At 53.4% G+C, this 15,482-nt stretch overlaps 1 protein-coding gene across 1 annotated transcript in view; it reads left to right on the forward strand.

Annotated features, from left to right (window-relative positions):
* The window catches only part of SLC2A1 (solute carrier family 2 member 1), a 27,298-nt gene continuing 11,816 nt past the window's right edge, over positions 1 to 15,482 (forward strand). Inside the window, exons 1-2 of the mRNA XM_072974628.1 lie at positions 1 to 224; positions 11,543 to 11,638. Coding sequence (XP_072830729.1) covers positions 207 to 224; positions 11,543 to 11,638 — 114 coding nt within the window. The 5' untranslated portion in view covers positions 1 to 206. The remainder of the gene's footprint in view (positions 225 to 11,542; positions 11,639 to 15,482) is intronic.

The raw sequence follows: 15,482 nt of genomic DNA on the forward strand, positions 1-15,482 counted from the left end.
TCTCAGAGTAACCCAGCCAGCGTTCAGATCGTGTGCCGCCGGTCTCAGTTGCTAGTTCGCCAGAAAGCGGGAGGCCGAGCGACCGGAGTCGGAGTCGCAGTCGGAGTCTCGGGACCGGAGCAGGAGCCTGAGTCCGAGAGCGGAGCCCGCCCGCCCTTCGCCGCCCGCGCACCCGGCGCCGCCAGTGCCTCCGGCGCAGCGCGGCCATGGAGCCCAGCAGCAAGGTGAGTCGCGCGCCCGCGGGCGTTCCCCTCCCGGAACAAAGGCGCGGACCCTCGCCGACCCCGCTCTACCGGCCTGGGCCTCCCCAGAGGCCCGGCCGCGCTGTGCGCCTGGGACGAGCAGCGCGCCTCTCCGAGCCTCGCTCGGCACCGGCCTGGAGCGCAGCGCCCTGCCGGGGCGGGGGACGCGGGCGCAGATAGGTTCGGAATCTGGCGGGCGCGAGGCGCCGCGTGTGTAGTTCGCGCCCGCACTGAGTCATTGGCTTCTTTCCGGGGGCCCCAAGCCGTCCACGCGGCCCGGCGGAGCCGGGGGACTCAGGGCCCGGGTGCGGCACGTCGCTCACGATCTCCCAGGCGGCGGCCCCGCGCCGGCACCTCCCGGTGCGGGGGAGGGGGCCCGAGCGCGGCGCCCCATTGGCTGAGCCGGCCGAGCCCCCAGCCCGGCCCCGGCCCTGGCGCGCGGAGGAGGCGGGACCCGCCCCCGTTCGGCCGGCTCCCATTTCCCGGGTGCCACACGGGGCGCGCGGCCTGGTGTGTGGCGTTTCCCGTCCCGGCGCCAGCCCTCCGGGGTTCCGAGGCGGAGGGCTCTTTCTTAAGGCTGGGCCTCCAACCCCGGGGTGCCTGGCTTCAGGGTTGAAGCGAAAAGTCCGCCTCCGAGGCCCTTCTTTCCTAGTAGTGGAGGCCCCAGAGCTTTTGCCAAGCCCCGGGGAGATGTGCTCCGAGGTGGCACGTTTTCCTGCTCGGGCGGGGCTGGTGAGGGCCAGGCGGAGAGAGCACCCTGGAGGCCACCGCCGCGAACCCGGGGGCCTGGGGCCGGGAAGGGTTCCCGGGCTGGAGTGAAGTGGGTGGAGCGCGCGCCCGGGGGCTGCGGGACAGGGGACTCTGAATAGATGACGACTCTTATTCTGGGAGCAAACAACTACCTAGATACGATCTCTTTTTTCATCTGTAAACGGGCTTGTCACGCGGGGGCGTCTCTTTGACTTCCCCAGAACGGTTCCTTTCAACAAATACTTATTGGGCCCCTCCTTGTGTGTAGGGCATTGTTTCTTTCCTCCCTATCTTCTTCCCCCTTCTGTAGAATATTTTCAAGTCCCTCTTTTATTTGAAACCCTGCCTCTTATCCTCTTGAATTTTCCCGTCTCCTCGGCTGGGAAGGCACGGGGATGCCCATTTTTGCACCTGGAATGCAGGTAGCACTGAACTCTGCACAGCCTTACCTGGGCTGTAGAGGTATCTGGTGGGACTGAGCGGTGTCTTGGCTGGGCAGAGAGGTGCGTGACAGTGATGTTAGGCTGTACCTCAAAGAGAAAAGTCTCCTTTATGCCTGTTGAATTCAGACAATTTGCTTCACCCCGCCCTGGCCCTCGGGGCTGAAGGAACACCTTGGACCTAGAACACATTCCCTGACAGTCATAAATGAACCATTATGCTGGGGTGTAACAAAATAAAAATAAAACGAAAAGCTATTTTAGCTAGTGGTAGGGGGTTCACTGTAAATTTTAAATACTTGGCTGTGTTAGCGCAGTACTCCGGCAAATCATTTAACCTCTCGCCCTCAGTTTCACTGTCTGTAAGAGAGGGATAACTTTTTTCACTCCTTGAAGGGTAAGAACTGTCTGTTCAGCAGGTGGTATTGAACTTGGGTATTTATTTGTTGAGTAAATAAGTGAATATTCTGAGTGGATACAGAACAGTGGAGAAGAAAATCAACAGCCACTTACAGTTCACTAGGCTCTTGGCTCAAATATTTTCAATGTCACTGATCCTCCACATGGATCATGGGCCTAGAGCTCAGAGAAGGGAAGTAATTTTCCTGAACTCACACAGCTAGTAAGTGGCTGTGCTGACTTTGAACCCAGGCCAATCAGAAAGGGATTTCAGTCTCCACTGTCCCTTTGCACCACAGCCTTTCTTGAATTTTGGGCTGAGAGGAGAGTGTGCCTAATTTCAAGGGCTCCCCATGTGCCAGCTGGTTCTAAATGCTGTAGCAGGTGGGGATTTTTCATTAAATAACCTCCAAACTTTTGATTGCCTGCCCCGTCATTAATTTTGGAGTACCTCCTTTCCAGTGGTTTATCTGTATTTATAAATTCATGTACATGCACTGTTATAGTAATAGATTATACACCTACATAAAACAGAAATTTCAAAAGATAAATACAGATAGCAATTATAGTAAAAACATTTGTCTTATTTTTTTGCTAAACCCTCTACAGATCATCCTATGTACATTCTACAATAAAGCCCTTCCCTTTGGAGACTTCTGATTTGATCAGCAAGCCCACTCCTGTGCAAGAGGTTAGACTGAGGCCTAGAGAGGTTACATCACTTACCCAAGGTCTTAAAACCGGGTGTACCTGGTTCCGAAGTTCTTTTTGCCATGTTCCTCTTCATCTCCTTGGACTCACCTGACTTCCCTGTGTCCTTTCGTGCACTTTTGCAGCATTGTGATGAGTTTAACTGAGTAGGAAGCAGGGAGGGGACAGGTTGAAGACCCTCCCATCCCAGCCAGGGCAGCAGACAAGGGTAAGCCCTGGCCCAGGATGTCTCACACAGCCTTTTGTGAAGAACTCCTAACTAGTCCCTCCTGGCGCCCCAGTTGTGCCCCAGGACCTCTGCTGACCCTGCCCTCCAGAGGAGAAATCAGAAATCTGCAGGGCTCCTCAGTCCCTCAGTGGCACAGAGAGCAGAAGCTTCTGAAGTCCTGCATTTGTGGTTTCAAATTCCAGTTTATCTCGGCTGCCTCATCTGCAGAATGATGTCATTTTCATCACTAGAGTGTTTGTAAGAATTCCGAAATAAATGTGTCCGTCTGTCCCCATCAATACTCCATAAATATCCCTTGCTTTTTTGGACTCCCTTGATGTGTTGTACCTACCTGGGCCCCAGGTGACCTGTTCCCTGGGTTGGAGCCTCCGTCCAGAAGTCTGGCCTTCTGGCAGTGTGAGCTTTAGGGGGCGCCACTATGTTGGGGACCATATCACTCGGTCAGGTAAGTCATTAAAGTTCTTGCTCGCCATTTCTCCTGCAGGGGTTTGTAAGGAAGCTGGTTGCTAGAGTAGCACACGGGTGAGTGCCCCGCCCAAAGACGGGTCAACTAACGGGCCTGCCCTGCCTCCTCCCTGAGGGTGATAACGAATCACGATGACATCTCGGTCCAATGGAAAATGGCTCTTCCAAGGTCACATATTAGCCTCTTATCACAAAACACACCTCCAGCCTTTCTAGGGTGATATAAGAGAATAAAGGAAAGTCCTGAGCAGGAAGGGACCTTCCAATGCATAGCCCAGCCCTCCGTTTACAGATGGGGAAACTGAGGCCAGAGAAGGAAAGAGACTTCTCCAAGATAACGCTGTCACAAAAAAGTTGAGATGTTCTTCAGTATCTTTTTAAAAACATGCTTTTTCCTCTACACCCCTGTCCTTTGTGCCACCCTTCACTCACCCCAAATGAGCAGGAATTCCCAGACTTCCCAAGCTCTTTCTGGGTACCGTCTAGAAGTTGGATTAGATATAATTTGACAGCTGAAGGCCTTCTGTGAATGGAAACAAAACACGTCCTCATGAAACTATGACCTTGGAGAAGTGGCTTTCCTCGGGGCCTTGGTTTCCTTCCCTGTGAAATAGAAACTCACTCCCATGGTGGATGTGGTGAGATTGGCCTAGTGCCCTAAATCAGGGTGGTGGCTGTTTTAAATGGAAAGACCCTTTGCACAGCTAGTCTGAGTGTCCAGACAGTGTAAACGTGTCCATAATGATCCTTGTCCCATGCTGAGCCATTCCAAGACCAGCCTCTACTTGGCCTGGAGCTGGGTCAACCCCAAATCCCCCATAATCAGCTTGTGACTTCAAGGAGCTCAGCTTTACCTGTGCCTCCTGGTCATGTGGTGTCAGGGCCCAGAGCTCTACTCCAGCTCCAAGGGTACAGGCATCCCATCTCTCCTTCAGCTGGCAGAGCTGGGAGGCCTGGGACAAAGGGGAAGTATGCATCATTGGCTTGGGACCTGCAACCTCACCCCTCCCCACCGCACTCCTGGCAGAGAGGTGACAAAGCCCCTCAGTTTGTTAATCTGCATCCCCAGGATGGTGAAGGCCGAGAATGCTCCTGGTTGGACTCATGGGCTCAGAGAGGCTGTGTCCAGGCCAGCAGGTCCAGGCCTGACCACCAAAACAAACCTCCAATTGTTACCCGCCTCTGTAGGAGGGGTGGAGTGGAGCCTGAGGCTCTGCCATCTGGCCTCCAGGCCAGGGAGGCTGTAGCTAATGCACAAACATTAGGGTATTGCAGTAACTAAGCAGGTCTCCCAGACCTGGAATGAGGACAGTGTTCGCCCCCTCTAGGACCTCAGCACTACCACCTTAAAGGCTTTTCCCTCCATGGGGCCTAGGCAGCCTTGGAAGGGGAGGGAGCTCTTGGACCCCAGCTTATAGGGACTTTGGCTACTAAGGCCTCTGCCAGACGGGATGTTTGCCCAAACCGCCTAGCCAGCCGCTCACCCCCTCACTGTCTTGGCATCTAAGTGGGGAGGAAAGGGCTGCACCAGAAACAGCTCTACCATTTGACCTCAGGCCAGCCACACCACACACAATTAGTTGGAGCTTATTTCCCTCAGCTGCAATAGAAACAATGCCTACCTCTCTAGGTCAGGCTGTGGATTTTTTAAATTACAGAAGTAAGGAAGCCAATCATGGAGAAGCAGGCAAAGCAAAAGAGTAAACATCTTCTCCTGGTTGCAGTGGTTTGGCGTTTACCTTCACAAACTTCTTTTTGTGCATGTGTACACGTGTGCCTATAAATGAAATTTTACGTAATTGGATCACAGTTTCTACACAGCTCTGTGCAGCCCTGCACCACCCATCCTGTTCACCCACAGTCCCGTAGAGGTAAATACTCGGAGTGTTTCTCTCTGCACATATATATATAAGCAAGTGCCATTATGCAAGTTATCTCCTCGCTCCTTATACAAATGTATATGTACATCCTATACATTGTTCAGTCCCCTGCTTCTTTAACAAACGACCCTGGTACTCTTTTCACATCAAGTACATACAGATGTGTTGCAGTCTTTCCAACAGCTGCAGGATATTCCATTACAGGAAGTCCCACCATGATTAAGAATTAAGTGACTGTCCTCATCACTTTTCTTTCATACCACTTGCCACCTGATGTATTTTTGGTATTTATTTTCTGCCTTCCCACCCAACCCCCTCCTCTTCTGGCCCCCAGCTGAAAATATCAAGTTCCCCGAAGCAGGGATTTGGTTTCGTTTATTGCTGAATCCCCACTGACTAGAATAGTGTTGGGAATATGCCTTTAGGTTTTGTCTTTCCTTAGTAATGTAATTTCTTATTAGGAAATCTGCCTTACAGAGCACAGGAGGTCTTAGGGCAAGGGGCTTTTTCAAAGTCACACACATGTGGGAGCTGGGACTGCAGCTTGTCGGCTGAGATTAACTTCAGTTGAATTGGTGCCCACCTCACCAGTGAATGGGAACCTCTCCAGGGTGTCAGCTTCTCCAAATGTCCAGGTCTTGACTCAGGCAGTCAGTTGTTTGCATTTAACATCCCGTTTTAGGACAGACAGCTTTTCAGAAGATTTGGTTTGGCCTGGAAGACTTTGAAAAATCCTGTGCAGTTCATGTGTTGGGTTTGCACATAGCAATTCTGGGGTCCTGGGGCTTAAATCAGAGACTAGCAAACTTTTTCCAGAATGGGCCAAATAGTAAGTGAATATCGTCGGCCCTGTGGCCATATGGTCTGCCATTGCAACACAAAAGCCGCTATAAACAATGTTAGTTATCTGCAAACAAGCATGGCTGTATTCTAATCACATGTTGTTAATGGTAACTGAACTTTGAGTTTAATATAATTTTCATGTATCACAAAATATTAGCCTTCTTTTTCTTTTTCCCCAGCCACTTAACAATGTAAAGCGCATTATCAGCTGGCAGGCTGGATCTGGCCACGGGCCATAGTTAACCAACCTTGCCTTAGAGCAGAATCCCCCCAAGTGATCGAGAGGTTCTGAGCTCGGTCCTGGGCTGTCCTGGCTCAGACTGGATGGAATTTGACCTACATAGGAAGGAAACACCAGGTAGATACCTTGTTTCCTTCTGGGACTAGTACCTGGAAGCAGGGGGAGGACAGGAGCAGGAAGGGTTTGGCCTCGGAGGACCCCCCCCAACTTGAACGTCACAGAAGCTGGGGCCTCCCGGTTATCCGCTTGTTCCTCTCTAAGCTCCCGTTTTCTCATCCATGAAGTGGGAGCAATCTCTCCCCCGGAGCCTGGTGTTGGTGGTTAAATCAGGATGTGGAAGCAGCCCCTGGCACGCAGCCTAGCGTCTGGCCGGCGCTGCTGGTGCTGATAAAAGTGGCTGCTCCCTCCTCCCCTCTCTGCTTTAAAGATTGATGAGCACCTTCTGCCTCTGGGGCCACCCCTGTGGGGTGCAGGGGAGGCTCGGCCACACAGGAGCCCTGACGTCACTGGAGGGCTTGAAGGAAATGGCTTCCAGAGGAGTGAAAGCCCGAGGTCACCTGAAGGTCAGGCTTTGGAGGGTTATCACGCTTCTAGTTGAAAAGACCTGGCCGCTGGAAGAAGTCAAAGGGTAAAGCCTCAGGCCTGTCGAGGAATCCAAAGAACTCAAGTCCCGGCCCTGGCTTTTGTTTGCTGAGTATCCTGGGCCTCTACCCTCTGACTTCAGGGTCCTCTACCCTCAGCCCCATGTGAGGGGGCTACAGCAAGTCTGCAATTTCTTGGGCTTCTTTCTTTTTTAATGCCCAGAATTTTGTTCAGATAAAATCTTAGAAAAGAAATGTATACAAAATAAATAAAAAGGGAGCCATCATGGATCCTGTAAACCCTTGCCCCACCCTCCTTGGAACTGAGGGCCAAACAGTTACAAAGATCTGCATCCCATGTTCCACCTTGTGGGCCGTGCAGAGCTGTTGGGGGGTGGTGGGGGATGGGAGCCACATCTGGCTCCTCACAGCTCTGGGACCCTCCCCCTACAGGGAGCTCCCTACCTCTGAATAGCAGTGGCCACTTGCCCTCCCTCCGCCTGTACTGACCCAGAGCGCCCAGGGCTGAGCGGGTGCAAAGAAAAGGCCTGTGGGCACAGGTCAAAAGTCCACGCATGGTGTTCTGGCAAGTTATGTGACCTGGCCAGGCCACCCGGCATCCCCATGAGTGGGAGGAGAGGTCCTGAGGCCGACACCTCATCAGTAGCTTCCTGGGAGAGGGAGAGCTCTCAGTGGGCTGCAGGATCCCCAGAATTGGGGTAGGCATGGGGGTGTGAAAGCCTCTTTGTGTGGGGCCCCGGGCCCCGGCATTCATAGCACTGAGGGGCCTGGGCACCCCTCAGAGAGTCAGGATTTGAGCTCGGGTCAGAGGTCTTTCCTCTACAGCCCTGTGGGTTGGAGTTGGGGGTTGCAGAGTTACTGTTAGGCTGTTTCCACCTCTCAGAGCTGATGTTCAGTACTTATCAGGGGTTTGATATGTGGCCAAGTTAAAATCTGTTAAGACTACCACGAGTCTGGCAGAACAGATACACACAGAGCCAGTTTTACCCAAAAAGCTCATTTCAGGGGTGGTGGGTTTTGTTTTACAAACGCTCAGTGCCGTACCCTACCCTGGGCACTCTGGGTCCCATTCTTAAGGATATCCCAGGCTGGTGGGTGAACAGCAGATGGGTATTCCCAACTGCTTGGAGCAAAAGCTGGAGATGGTAGAGGACACAGCAAAGGCCTAGAAGAACAAGGGATGTTCTAGAAGGTAGCCCCATCCCCAGGGGGTTGTGATGGGCAGCCGGGGGTCCCAGATTCTGGGCTCTACTTCGCTCCTCCACCCCTAAAACGGAAAGCCGTGAGAAAGCCGTGAGCTGCAGGGTTTGTACCCCTTCTCTAAGGCATCACCAACTAGTCCATCAGCTTGGCACCTAAATAAATGCACATTGAATGAATGGACTTCATCACTGCGTTTCAGTTCCAGCCACAGGGCATTGGGGGCACGTGGTGGCTTCCCATCCCTCCCTGCTTGTCAAGTGAATCCTGCCGGCTCCATGGTGGACACTGATGTGGAACCTGACAGCAAGCCTTTAGGGAAGGAACTCTTACTCCCATTCTCTATGTGAAGAAACTGAGACCTAGAGTCAGGGCCACCACATATGCCAACTCCAAGGTGAAGGGAAGCAGCTCGCTGCCTTCCAGCCTGGGCCTCCTGACTCCCAAGTCCAGCTGAGAGCATGCTGGATGCAGTGGGTGTGGTGGGGGCCAGAGGTAAATTCGTGGATATGTGAGTGGACTCAGTGCTGCGTGCCTGCCCGGGAGCAGGGGCCACACTCCTCCCCCCGCGTCGAGCATCCAGGCACACTGAGCACCCCCCAGTTTAATCAAGCAACACAGACTGTTCTATCTACCTGGAATGCAGTCTTGCCACCGCTTCCCCACTTGGCAGGCTCCCTGCATGTCCCTCACAGCCCAACTCCAGTGTCATCTCCTGGGAATCCACCTTTGATTGTCCTCAATCAAAATTACAAGTCTGTCCCTGCAGGGCTCTCACAGTGCCCTGGCTGAAGCTCAGGCCACACTAGGCTCCGCTTCCCAATGGACCTGATGCCTGTTCCTTGATGCCAGGACCAGGGCCTGCAGCACAGGTCACTGAGCATTTTAGTTGGTCCTGATGCAGCAGCCTGCCTGGGTGGACGTGGGTGGGTAGGGTTTCTAAAGCTGAGTTTGACCTTGACCTGCCATGTGGCAAAGTCCAGCAGAGGGTTTTGTCCTTGGCTCCCAGCAACCCCTACTCCCAGAGACATGGCCATTCAGCGGGGCCCCAAGGGTGACTTCAGGGGCCCAGAGACCCCTGGCACATCAGAGCCAGACTGAAGACAGGACCGTAGTAATAGTACTAACCACCTCCCACCTCGAGTCCCTGCAACAGTGTCATTCATGCCTGCGCTACTGGCATGATCCTTTTACCAGATGTCCTATCATCTGTATCATTTTTCACTTATATTTTTATTCAGATTGCTTTGTTCTAAGTAACAAAAAACCATGGGGCTTATGAAAAATTTTCTTTTGAATGAGTGATATGTTCACATGGTTCAAAATTAAAAAAAATACAAAAGGGTATAAAATGAAAATTCTCCCTTCTACCCTGTCTCTGCCACTCAGATCCCCCAAAGTACACTACTACCCTTTTCTGTGCCTTCTTTTAAGTAGACATTTTTTCCTCTCCCACTGCACTCACCCCTGACCCCCAGCCTTTTGTTTTTTCCACACAAAAGGTAGCCTATAAATACACTGTTCTGAAGCTTTGCTTTTTACTTAATATAGCTTGGGGACTTGGGGACTGTGCCAGATCAATACCTAAAGAGCTTTTTTTTTTAAGTATTCCAGTATATAGCTATGCCACATTTTATCAATCACAGGTTTGCTTTGCTAGTTTTATGTTTATTCTAGTGTGTAATAGGACAATACATATCTTGCATACAGTTAATATCAGTCGATGGCCAACCTCAGTGGACAACCTAGAGTTGACACATGTGACTCACCAGGCAGAAAACCCTGACGTGTGGGGCACAGCCTCTGTCGGGCCCTTCTGTCCTTGTGATATCCTCTTACTTAATCCCACTGGTCACCCTGGGAGTTGGGCTTGGCCAGAGCCCACCAGAGGAGCTCTGTCAGGTGCTCAGCACCCACTCAGAACTGACAGCACCTGGATCTGACGGCTCCCAGGGAGTTGAGAGAAGGGAGGCCCTGGAGGGGGCTGGGGTGCGCTGGGCAGGGGGTGTTTTTGGAGGTGGGCTGTGAAGGACAGGATTTAAGGGAGTGCAGCCCACCAGGAGGAAAGCCCCAGCCTCTAGGATGCATGTTGAGTCCAGCCAGGAAGGGGCCATGGGAAGGGAGGACCCAGCACTCCCCTGACAAGAAATGGGCTCTGAACTCCTGCCGGCCAAAACCTCCTTCCTCTTTCTCAGCCTCTGACGTGAGAACCTTGGTTTTTGCAATCGTTGTCCTGACGGCTTCTAGAGTGAGAAGACCACACTAGGAAGGAGTCTGATAAACAGCTAAGCCTGGCTCTATCCGTGAGGATCTCGTCGTCAAGGCTGCTTCTTCTGGGGGAAACCTGAGTGAGGCCCATTGCAAGGCCATGGCCAAGCTGAGACTCTCCCCTCCACAGGTGGCTGGGCTCGGGGTCTGTGCCTCCAGCCTGCCCCTCCAGTGCCCAGCCCTGGGTGGGGCACCTAGTAGTGCATGCCTGTCATTTCTTTGACAACCCCCACCTACCCTGCTCTGCCGTTCCCTCAGTCTGTTAAGGACCTGCCTAATGTCACACTTACGCCTCGTGTCAGTTTAAAAGAAAAAAGGAGTCCTCTCCCTTTCTCTAGCTAGGCACCTTGCTCACCCGGGCCCTGCTGCCTGCTGGCCTCCTCCCTGCCTGCTGCCTTCCTGCCTTTGGCTTCCAGGAGACGGAAACCCACCGCCCTTTTTTCCCTCAGCCCTTTATCCCTTGGAAACACCTTGGCCCAGCAGTCTTCCTCGCCTTGTGTCACATACTTTTCCATAGCACATTCCTGGCTGTATGTCCCCTGTGTCTAAACAACCCTGGGAAGCTCGTGGTCTGGGGCTGGCTGCCCCAGGCCTCAGCCCAACTCTCTGCAGACCCCCAAGTGAGCTGGAATTTGTCTCTGCCTCAGTTTCCCACCTTGTGAATTGAAGAGGGGTGGGGGGCAGGCCCATATCTTTGATGCTGATAAGTTGGACTGGTCCCATTTTGCAGACAAGCAAACTGCAGTCTGGGAGGAGTGAGGAAGGGTGATTTACCTGCTGGAATTTACAGAGCAAGGAGGAAGAGGGGCTAGAATTTGAAGCCAGCATCTTCGGCTCCAAATCCAGGACACGCCCTGCTCTATGCTGCTCCTCCTACATAATGTGCCCTCCGCCCTTTGCATTGGCTCCTGGGCCTTCCATTCAGAGTCCAGAGCCACCTGAACCCCAGGCATGGCTTCAGGGGAATGAGACCCCAGAGAATGCCAAGGCCTGTTTCTCTCGAGCCAAGACCTGGCAACAAAATTAGAGAGAAGACCCTTAGTCCCCTCTCCCCACAAGTGAGTCTGGCCAGCCCTATGTCTAGACTTTAGCAGGGCTGGTTTGGGCACCTGAGGTCAGGAAGTAGCCAAGTTTCTTGGGAGAAGGGCTGGTATGGTGTCAGGAGTCAGGCAAGATATCTGTACAAGGGAACCCGCCAGCCCAGCCCCTGCCTGCCCTCTAGTAACCTGGGCCCGACATGCCTGAAACAGTGTGGTTTTTTTTTCTCTGCAGAAGCTGACGGGCCGCCTCATGCTGGCCGTGGGAGGGGCAGTGCTTGGCTCCCTGCAGTTTGGCTACAACACTGGCGTCATCAATGCCCCCCAGAAGGTGAGTGCTGTGCCTTCCTCGGCTTCACGACACCAGCTGGCTCTGCTGCACACCACACATCCCCTACACACTCACCCTGCCCTTGGGTGTCGGGGTCATTTACCTCAACTCACCATCTGCCTCACCAGCCTATATTCTGGCCCTGAATGGGTTAGAGACTCTTGGCTCTGGCCTGGGAATCTTGGGGCTGCAGAATTCTAGGAGCCCCCACAATCACAGGGTCTTCATAGGTCATCTCGACCAACCTGCCACCCAACACAGACTTTGGTAAAAGTCGGAGCCGTGCTTGGTGTAGGGGGGCTACATCCCTGCGGTATGCAGAGCACTTCCGTGTTGCTGGGCTCACCTGCTGCTCGGGCCGTTCTCTAAGGCAGGCAGGCAGCAGCCATCCCCGCTCCCACCCTGAAGGGGAGGCGGGGCAGTGGCCAGAAAGGAGGAACCTGCCCAGCATCACCAGCTGGTCAGGTATGGAGCCAGCCTGCAACACTAGTCTGCCTTGGCGCCCTTGTCACCAGGTGGTCCCTGAGCCCATGCTCACCCATCCACACTCCCTTATAAGGAGCCCGTTCTAGGCTGAAACTGCCTGTCTCCCTGGAGGCCCTGTGCCAGGCAAAGCAAAAATGGCGTCTTGCCCTAGGGAACCACGGCGGGTGCAGGTCTGTGCTTATTCCCTTTGCCCCACAATGCAGCCAAGATCTGCCTTCACTTGTTCACCTGAACGTCAGGACTGGGAAGGACCCCAACGAGCGCCTTCAGCCCAGCCCACAGCTTAAGGGAAAAGAGAAGAGGCGCGGGTGGCGGGGTTGGAGGAACCTATAACGAGTCCCTCCTCTACACCAGGCCTGTTGTATATGTTCATGAGGTCAGGTGGTGATTTCCCTTTTATAGATCTGAAAACCGAGGCCCCAGGTGCATGAAATGACCTGTGGGCGCAGGGTCACATAGCAGTGGATGGTGGAGTCAGAGAACAAACTTTGTTGTTTTCACGACCTCATGCTGTCTCCCTGACCAACCACCTTGTCAGTTCAAAAGTCCATACCTTCCCCGGGCAGGACAAAATGAGAGTGGACAGTCCTGTCAAGGCCACATTCGTGGTCCAGATGGGTAAGGCCAGAAAAGTGAGTGGCTGGCTCCCAAGGATCAGGGGCCTCTCTAGGGGAGCTGGGTGGCATCCTGGGAGTCATAGCTGGGCCTCCTCCAAATAGGCGGAGGGTGGCTGTGGGTGCCACGCCCGATGCTGGGGAGCAAGTCATCAGGAAGGCCGGGCCTACTGAGTCATGCTCAGCTGCAGCGTAGGTGACCGGGCTTTTCCGAGTGCATCAGAAATGGTGACTGTGGGCCCATGCTTGGAACAGCCCCAAACCCTGCTTTTGCTAAGTGCTCTGAGCTGCTATTGCTGAGGTGTGTGCCTTGGAGCTGGCTCCCTCTGGGAATCCTCACAGATGCAAAGTCTGCACAGTCTTAGAAGGAAGTTAATTTCTCATTTGACTGCACATTGGGGCCCCCTGACACTCGCAGAGTCTGACCTCATTGGTCTGGGATGCTGTCTGGGCATCAGCTTTTTAAAGCTCCTCAACTGATTGTAATGTGCTGCAGTCAAAGATGAGAAATAATGGATTAAGTGATCATACTTAGTCAGGGGTAATCACGTGACTGTGATCACGTGGTGAGTTACACCTAATGACAGAGCTAGGACTCTGAGAACAGGATAGAGGTGCTTTCCAGAAACAAAACAGGGTTGTGGTAAGCAGAGGCCCACAAAGTTGGGAATAAAATGACCAGAGGAGAGAAAGCCTGGTGTGTCACTAGGGTGAATGGGAGGGGAGAGAAGGATGGGAGGCCGACAAGGTAAGCCAGACGCTGACCACAAAGGGCCCTTGTGGTGGGTATCTTCATCTGCAGACTGTCCAGCCACTGGCAGGGCGTAGCACAGCAAGAATGGGCACGTGGGCACCGACACGTAGGCTGAGCTGGGGAGCATGGACTTCAGAATGAGGACAATAGAGCCCCATTGAAGAGGACAGATAGGATCAGATTTGCATTTTAGGGAAATGATTCAGGCGTCTGGTGCGGTGGGGTGGGTCTAAGAATGCAAGACTAGAGACAAGGAAATAGTGAGAAGGCTGCTGTTGTAATAGGGGTAGAAAAACAATCAGTGAGTAGGAAAAACGGACAGGATCTGATCATCAGTTCAGGGTGAAGATGAGAGAGTGGGGTTTAAAACTGGCTAGGGCTGGCTTAGTTCTGTGGGTGCCGTGGGATACGCAGGAACTGAGGTGTGGTGTGACACAGTGGACACAGACAGGGAACACTTGGACACAGGGTCTGTTTCTTGGGAGGGTGGTCAGTGGGAGGAAACTGACAGGTTGGTCCCCGGTATCCAAATAGCAGTAGAGGAAGATCTCCCAGAGACACTGTGGATAAAAAGAGAAGTAAGTAAGGGTCAAGTCCCCTTTGATTGAGAAAGCTTCCGTCTTGATGGAGAAAGATCCTAGGAAGGAGGAGGAGAACTGGCACCTCTAAGCCAGGAGATGAGAACCTTACAAGACAGAGGAAAAATGGAAGAGCCCTTAGGCGAGGGCTCATGGCCGTGACCTTGGCACCTAGAGTGGAATAGGAGTAGGCACTTGGATATGAAGGAGTGAAGGGATGCTGCCAGGTTCCTGGAAGCTGGCCCGGATAGGTCAGCCCACTATCACCAAATCCGAAAGACCCGATGGGGACCCTGCAAAGGCTGAACAAGTGGAGCCATGAGGGTGTGGGTATAAACCTCCCTGCAGTGCATGGAGGAGGGAGAAGGGAGATGGGAGAGAGTAGAGTCAGCCCTTCCAAAGGACTTGGAGAGGGGGGAAAAGAGCAGTGGTAGCCAGAGGGTTGCCTGGCTAGAATTTTTTTTTTAATGCAAAGGCTTCACTTTTAAACATGTTGTAAGGAATCAGCAGATGAGGGAAGGGTGAAGACGAGGAAGGGGAGTGGGCCTCCAGGAGGCAGGTGGTGGTGGAGCAGAGACAAAGGTTTTGCATTTGGCCGGAAAAGACTAAGAGACTGAGGTTGCAGATGTGGACAAACCCAGAGTGACCTCCTCCAATTCTTGGGGCCTCCATCTAATCAGAAACAGGAGAAAGTGAGACCTGCAGTGGGAGATGGGCGGGGCGGCGGGCCATGGTGTCTGGAAGTGTCTGGAAGGCTATTGGGCAGCCCAGAGGGCCCAACTGTAAACATCCGTAGGAGCATTTGTGGGCACCTATCCACAGGTCACTAGGGAAAATGGCCCCTGAGGACCGGAGCAGGAGGCCTGAGTGGCGTTTCCAGGGGTGCGCACTCAGGCTCTCCGTCTGTTGACGCTTGAACTTTACAAACACTTCTCACAGCCTGGCCCTAGGCTTTCCAACCAGGAGCAAAGGTATTAGACTTAACGTGTGGAGAGGCAGTGGGAGGACACCAGAGTAGGAGATGAAAGCCGGGCGCAGCGCCGCCTGTCAGGCCTCGGGAGGCACCAAAGCCATTGTCCTGGGGTGGCACAGTGATTCGGTTCTGCGTTTTTCCTTCACAAAACATGGACTGTGCCAGGTACTGTCCTTGACGAAGGCGGGGGGCTAGAGCTGTGAACACAGCAGGCACATCCGGGCGCTCAGGGAGCTGCCTGGCACAGGGTTGGAGCTGGACCCTGTCCCTGCCCTCTAAAGACTCAGCTGTGTGGACAGTGGTGGGAGAGGACCCTGGAGACCCCTTGGGAAAAGCCGGAGAGTTATGAATGGAGGGTTTCTAGGTGCAACGGGAGCAAAGAGAAAGGAATGACTAATGCTGGGGTGGGGCTGATGGGAGAGACAGGAAGGGCTTCAAG

This window comes from Vicugna pacos, chromosome 13 (genome assembly GCF_048564905.1).
Source record: "Vicugna pacos chromosome 13, VicPac4, whole genome shotgun sequence".
NCBI lineage: Eukaryota > Metazoa > Chordata > Mammalia > Artiodactyla > Camelidae > Vicugna > Vicugna pacos.